The sequence below is a fragment of the Tupaia chinensis genome, unplaced genomic scaffold (genome assembly GCF_000334495.1).
Source record: "Tupaia chinensis unplaced genomic scaffold, TupChi_1.0 Scaffold140534_1, whole genome shotgun sequence".
NCBI lineage: Eukaryota > Metazoa > Chordata > Mammalia > Scandentia > Tupaiidae > Tupaia > Tupaia belangeri.
The window spans coordinates 147332-154766 of record NW_006200409.1 but is presented as its reverse complement, the minus strand read 5'-3'; the positions used below and the strand labels follow the sequence as shown (position 1 = coordinate 154766).

Sequence of the window (7435 nt, the reverse complement as noted above, 5' to 3'; positions counted from 1 at the left end):
GGGGGAAGGTGGTGTGTCATTGTGTGTGTGTGTGGGAAGGTGGTGTGCCATCGTGTGTGTGGGGGGGAAGGTGGTGTGTCATTGTGTGTCAGTGGGAAGGTGGTGTGCCATTGTGTGTAGGGGGGAAGGTGGTGTGCCATTGTGTGTGTGTGTGGGGAGCATGGGTGGGGGTGAGGAGGCACTGGACATCCAGATCATACAAACTCTGAGTTTAAAGAAGTGAGTGTCCTGGGAATTCACACTGGAGAGCCACCAGCACCTGCTCTATCCAATACACTGTCCCCCACAGTGGCACAACCTGTCCCCTCTTAAGGTTAGGGTACCTTTCCAGTGCCTGCCTGCTGGAGGAAAGCTGGTCTCCTAAATGTCCGCTGTTTATAATCCCCCAAGGACCCTTCAGAGGAAGTTTACCCTAGAGATTTTCCCTCTTCAAAATCTTCTGAATTTTACTTTTGACCCCTAATTTACATTTCCTAGAAACTTGTGGCTGGTAAATTCCTGTGGTTGGAGTCAGTCTTACTGAACCACGGGGCCAATTCATACCCTTGGCAAACAAGTAATCCAGCCAGTCCGTTCCATGGCCACAGACCGCCCAGCCTCCAGCCAACTGGCGCACAGAATGAGCCTGGAGATCCAAAAGGAACAGGAGCAGGACCGACTGGTCCCCAGCCATGAGCCCATGGGATGAGGACTGCCACCTCAGAGCCTGGACAGTCGGAGCGTCACCCCTGGACTGTATGAAGTACAAATGGGGGGCCCCGCAACTGCTATTAAGGCACACTTCCGCCAAATGAGATACCAGAGGCTGGGCGGTAGCTTCTCCAGAGCATGCAGGGGAGGCAGGATTTGGGGATCTCTGCCAAGCCAAGCTCATTAATGGCATCACTCTGGGCAAAAAAGCTAACCCTTATGCCTCAATTTTTTCGCCTGCAGAAAAGGAGAAAAAAAATCATGATAAAATATTGCCTGTTTCTTCCTACTTCTTAAGTTTTCAAGAGCACAATCCTCAACTATTAGGGGACTTAAAAAAGTAAGGTAACCTTACAACTAAATAAGATTTAAAATGACAGCCTAAAACCTGGGCGATAACTCACAGGCTCAACAGTAGGGAAATGGTAATTACAAGAAATGACAGCACATCCGCATACGTAACAGCCTTAGAAATAAATGGACTACCGGAGAGACTGTCAGTAGACACAATTTTAGAGATTTTTTTTGGAGGATATTTTATATTCTCATATTTTAAAATTTACTTTTAAAAAAGATTTATTTACATTTTATTTATTGTTTTTTTTTACTTTTTAAAATTTAAATTTATTTATTTATATTCATTCACTATACATCATTACAACATACAAAATGAGATTTCCCATTCAGAATACACTGTATATTGGTTCCATTGAGCACATCAATATACGTGTTATCATCAACAAATAATTTTCCATTTCTTGTTTCCTGTATATTTTGCTTTTTTTGGCCATCCTTGATTCCCTGTCTCTCACCCTCTGCCGTGTCCCACCCTCCTCCCACACTGTCTCTGGTATCCATGGTTGCTTTCTATGCCTTTCCCCTCATTTTATTGATTCGCTAATGAACTTAATCTAAACATTTCCAATAGCAAGTGCAGCTGATATACACATATCCATGAACACAAGTCTGACTTTAGGCAGAAACGTCAGTGAGTAGAATGAACATACTATAAAGTAGCACCCAGCTGGGGCTATATAGCTTACTGCAGTCATCGAATATGCATTGTTTTTAATTTCAAGAAAAATAGTTTTCGTGTTTTTCTCCTGAAGCTTTTTTTTTAATTCATTAATTTACATTCATCGCCTAAGCATCGTCACAGCACACAAAATGTGGTTTCCCATCTAGAATATACTGGGTAGTGGCTTAATCATGCATGTTATCAACAATAATTTTCCATTTTTAGTTTATTTATATGTAAATATATATGTATATAAATATTTACCTCTACGTATGACCCTCTGCCCTTTCCCACCATGGGGGGGCTATGGCTGACTTGGTTTTGGTTCACACAGGTTTGCTAGTCCAGGAATAACCAGGGTGGGAAGTAAGAGGCTCCTAAGTCCCATAGTTGTGGGAAAAGCATAGTGAACTTGGGCCTAGAAGGGAGGCTACTGGGCCATCCACTGTCTGGGAGGCAAGGGACCAATTCAAACCCATAGCAAAGGAAGCAGTTTAGCCTTGGGCTGGAGAACTTTGTATCATCACTCACTCACTCACTCACTCACTCTTTCATTATTTATTTATTTATCTATTTATTTAGCTGCAGGGCACATGTACTCACTGAAGCGAGACAGAAAAAAAGAAAATGAGAAAGCACCCCTCAAGGGGAATGGCCATGTCACAATCCTGTCTCTTCCATTCTCCTGCTGGGATTGTGGGCACACATACATATGTGCCCGGTGTGTTTTTCAAGCCACCAAGTCCAGGACTCAAACTGTACAGCCAGCCACATGGGATTCGGCCACCTTAACCACTATGTCAAACAGCTGGCCCTTACTCATTTATTTTGAGAAGTGCATTAACCATTCACAGTGGGCTTGGTGCTGCTGATACAGCAGAGAACAGACCTTGTCTCTGACTACACGAAGTCTGGTGGGGGAGACAGACCCACATGGGATAGTTGCGCAGTCAGGTGGGAAATGACGACAGCACAGTGTTGTTGGAGAAGACGGCTTGCAGTGCTCAGAGAAAGTGTAATTCCTGGGGAGCTGCCCTTGCCCATAGAGTGTGGTCCTTCCAGAGAACTGGAGCGGGAGGAGGGACATGAGCCTCTGTTACAGTTGGATAGATGGAGCCTTTGAACACTTCCAGTGTGTGTGTGTGTGGGGGGGGGAAGCAGCCACTGAAACGTCCTTGGAGCCTCTGAGTAGGGGAGGCGAGCACATGGCCCTGACTGGTGAAGGCATGAACAGACAGCAGGCAACCAGGACCAGTAAACGTGCCTCAATCTGCGTCTTCACCTCGCCATCCAGACAAAAAACAGAGGGTGGAAAATTCGTTTTATACTAAAGAAAATAAAAGGTCAGAAAATGCAATGGACATTCCACTTGGAAAGTGTAGACATACACATACAGATATGCATGCGTGCACACATACACACTCACTCACACTCTGCCCAAAATGTGTGGCGGCATGTAACAGAGTTTTTAAAGCATTCATGGTTTTCCTGGCCTCCAAGGCTTGCCTCTCTATGCATCGACTCCACCTGACCAGGCTTTCAGATGGAGGCAGTTGACCACTTCAAGTTGGTTCATGGCCGAGCAGCTGTGTGCCCAAGGCACAGCCCAAGGGGAGCTGAGGACTCCGTCCTGTGCAACACAACAATGAACCTGGTGCAACAGAGCGTGAGGAGGCCAGGGGAGTATAAATGGTTAGTTCTGCCTGTCTAGGCCTAAGTTCTGCCTCTGCAACTCACAGCCCTGTGCCCTTGGACAAATGACTCACCAAGCTTCAGTTCGCTTGCTGATAGAGTGACGATAAAAACCACTCCCTCTTAGATTCCGAGTAAGAATTAAATGATGTCACCCATGCACTTCACACGTTAAGGGGAGTGCTGGACATAGTCAGGTACACAATAAATGTTAGTGCTGTTTTATCCACTCGGCAGTGTAAGGGTTGCAAGAAGACCAGAAGGGAAGTTCTCCGTCAAACAGGGGCTATTAATAAGCAGTCACCACAGGCCTTGTTATGGTCATACACATTGCTCAGTGATCTGGAGGTGGCCCACACTGGGAGCCTCCTGACCAGCTCTCAGCACCTCTCGGCACCTATAAGCTGCAGAGGAAGGGTGAGAAGGGCTAACTTTAGAAGAGCAGATTGAGGGTAGACTAAGGTCGCCTGACAGGAAGCTGCAAAGTTCATTAAGCCAAAAGGCAGCCCAAGACAGGAGACTCTGCCAGAGTGGTTAGCACCAAGAACCACGGGTCAGACCTATTATGAGAGGTGTTTCCACCTCCCAGTGCACTCTGTCATTGAAAGTTCTCAGTCAGAGCACATCTGAATGGTCTGGGGAGGGTGCTTTTTGAAGGGGCCCACTGATGCATCCTTCTGTGGAGTGAGTCATCCTCTAACTCTCCTGCCTTGTAATGTGGATTTCCCATCTCTATTCCCACCAGGGGCTTCTTTGATCTATGGCTGACCAGCACTTGAAGCAGGCTGCCGGACGCTGCCTACAAAGCCAGGAGGAGCCTGGGAACCGCGGGGTGGCCCAGAGAGCTACAAAGGCAGGAGGGGGGGCTTGAGAAACACCTCTGATGAGCGGCTAAGACAGCTGGGATTGTTTCTCCAGAAGAGAAGGCTGACGGGCATATAGCAACATGCTCCAGTTTTACAGCTTCGGTTGTGCAGAGAGTAAATCTAGTTCTACTAGGACCAAAACAAGAGGAAGGAGGAGAAGGCTTTGCAATGTAGCCTCATTAAGTGCTATGTACAGGAAGCTGGAACAATATGGCCTACCAGGGTTCGAGTCCTAGCCCCAAAAACTTACACAACTAATACACATATGTGTGCTCAGGTTCCTGTGCTGATAGGATGGAGAACTGGAGGAAAAATGATTGTAGGGGTACCTCTCTCTCTCTCGCTCTTCCTCTTGTGCACATGCACACCTTCTGGCATAATAAAAGGAACCATCATGACACAGCAAAATGAAATATAGTCTGGCAGATTCAGGTTGGATGTGAGGGGGCATTTCCGGGCTGGGATGGCCAAAGCAGGTGGAGCTGTCTCTCCCCTGGCACAGACTTGGGCTGTTCCTGCCATGAAGCAGATGGACTGGATGCCCTTGGGCAGTCCCTTAATGTCCCCACATAGCCTCCCAGTTCTGAAACATCAGACATAATCCACTCAACTGTTTTGACTTCACAAGATGGTATTTTTTCTAAATATTAATGTATGAGTTGTTAGAAATGAGGTCACATGTCCACAAGAAGACCTTATGCAAGAATATTCATAGCGGCCTCATTCATAATAGCCCATACTCATGAACAACACAAATACCCACCAAAGAGTGAGTGAATATGCAGATTGGTATATTCATTGAATAGAATACTACTCAGCAATGAGCAGAACAAATTAGGGACACACTTGACATCATGGTAGAACTCTGGAGCAGAGGAAGCCAGATACAGAGTCTACAGTGGATAACAGATCTTCAAAAAGTCTATGGAAAATGCATATAATAAAAAACTGCTTGGATTTAAAAACTTTTTGTCCTAAAAATATATTCTTATGTTAATAAACATATAAATATAACAAAATAATAAACATAATAAACATATAAATATAATAAAATTAACATGTATTCATATAAGAATTTTCACGAACTTTTCCATGAACTTTTTGAAGTACCCACACATGATTCCATTTATACGAAGCTTTGGGACAGGTAGCATTAATCTATACTAGAAGAAATCAGAACAATGGTTGTCTTGGGTGGAGAAGCAAATTAAGTGAAAATGGGCAAGACAGAACTTTCTGGATGATACAAATGTTGTGTGTCTTGGGTCAGCAGGTGGGGTGGTGGTTAGGGTACTGGATTCCCACATGGCTGACCACAGTTCAAGTCCTAGACCTGGTAGCTTGCTTTATCTCTCTCTCACTGTGTCCCTCTCTGGTCAAATTAAAATAAACGAATGAATGAATAAAGTTAAATAAAATAATTATTTTTTTTAAAAAGAAATGATCTGTGTCTTATTGGGGCAATGGGTAACACAGCCATATTTAACTGGAAAAACTTGCTACATTGTATACTTAGGACCTGTGCATTTCATTTTATGTACACTCGACCACAATAAAAAGAGGAAAATGATGAACTCAGGGCTTTGTGATTTACAAAGTCTTAAAACTATGTTTTCTTTTGGACTATGTAATAATACTGTGCAAGTTATGTAAATTATCCAGGCCTCGGTTTCCTCCTCTGTAATAACACCAAACTTATAGGAGTGTCTTGAAGACAAAGCAAGTTACTGCATATAAGCACAGTAAGCACCCAGTTAAGTCTTGGCCTAAGCTATTGTTACACTGTGTATTATCCTTTCTATACTTTCTACAAGTGAGAAGTAGTTTGTAAATACTTTCTCTAAGACCTCCCTCGTGGGTTCCCACGTTCAGAGATTCCATGGTGTTCAGAGAGTTCTGGAGCTCCTAAACAAATCAGGTCACTCCTGCACTCTTAAGGGCTGCATTGCGTCTCCCCCAAATTCCTATGTTAAATCCTAGCCCCTAGTACCTTATAATATGACTGTATTTAGAGGGTCTTTTAAAAGGTAATTAAAATTAGATCAATGGGGTAGACCCAAATCCCATATGCCTGATGTCCTTAGAAAAGCAAAGATCAGGACAGAGACATGTACAGAGGGAAGACCAGGTGAGCACTCAGAGAGAAGGTGGCCACCAACAAGCCAAGGGGAGATGACTCAGAAGGAACCAGCCCTGCAGACACCTTGGTCTCAGATTCCAGTGTCTGGAGGCATGAGAGGACAAATGCTGCTCTCCAAGCTGCCAGTCAGTTGGTACTTTGCTCTGGCAGCTGGGCTAATCCCCACAGCATCCCTCGTAACCATGAGGCCCTCCCCAAGGCCTCTGGCCATACTTACTGCTGCTCTTGGTATACAGCCGGAGGAGCTCGGCCAGGCAGCTCTTCTTCACCACGGCCGTGCTGCTCAGGTTCTCCTGGTCGAGGATCCTGAGGAAGTTGTCCAGCTCCGTCAGCAGCTGCTCCAGGGCTGCAGACAGAAACAGAAGGAATTGCTACCGTGGCTGTCTTCTCTCCCAAGGCCCCACTCAGAGATGCTGCACCCCATCCTGTAACCTCTGCTTCCAAGAACCAGGGGTTGGGTGAGACCTGGCAGCACCTGGGGGGACTGGCCAGGAGGTGGCATCCCCAAGTCCAGGATTATAGGGAGTAAGCAATAGGCCTTTGGCTTTGAGATGGACATCCTTGGCCAGAGCCACAGATCTACCACTTGCCGGAGGAGTGACAGTGGCTAGGTTGACCCAACTTTCTGGGCATAGCTCCTGTCACAAAGGTCTGTCCTGTCATGGTTCTTGTGGGAAAGCAGGCCACCCAGGCTCCAAAGCACACTGACAGCTGCTGCAGGTGTAATTAGGCCTATTCACACACTGATTCTGAGTTACTCTGACCTTGTCAGTTAACCTTCTCAGGTCATTTAGATCACAAGCTTTATGAAGTTCCTTCCAGCTAGAAAACTCTAAGCCTGGTTTTCATTTGACTGCCGGCTTTTGAAAACACAAATCTGTTCACAAGATGCCTATGATTAAAAACCACTCACAGCTCCCCAGTCACCCCACCTGGCCTCTAAACCCCTGCAGGCTGCCACAGATTGTCACCCACATTCATCACCGTACTCTACAGCCCAGCCCCTGCAGACCTCTTTCCTTCTCCAGC

At 45.7% G+C, this 7435-nt stretch overlaps 1 protein-coding gene across 3 annotated transcripts in view; it reads right to left on the bottom strand.

Annotated features, from left to right (window-relative positions):
* Positions 1 to 7435, bottom strand: part of AFAP1L2 (actin filament associated protein 1 like 2) — a 122212-nt gene that overhangs the window by 37787 nt on the left and 76990 nt on the right. For all 3 annotated transcript variants that reach the window (XM_006162757.3, XM_014593411.2, XM_014593410.2), the window contains exon 2: positions 6624 to 6752. In XM_006162757.3, the coding sequence (XP_006162819.1) occupies positions 6624 to 6752 (129 nt within the window). The remainder of the gene's footprint in view (positions 1 to 6623; positions 6753 to 7435) is intronic.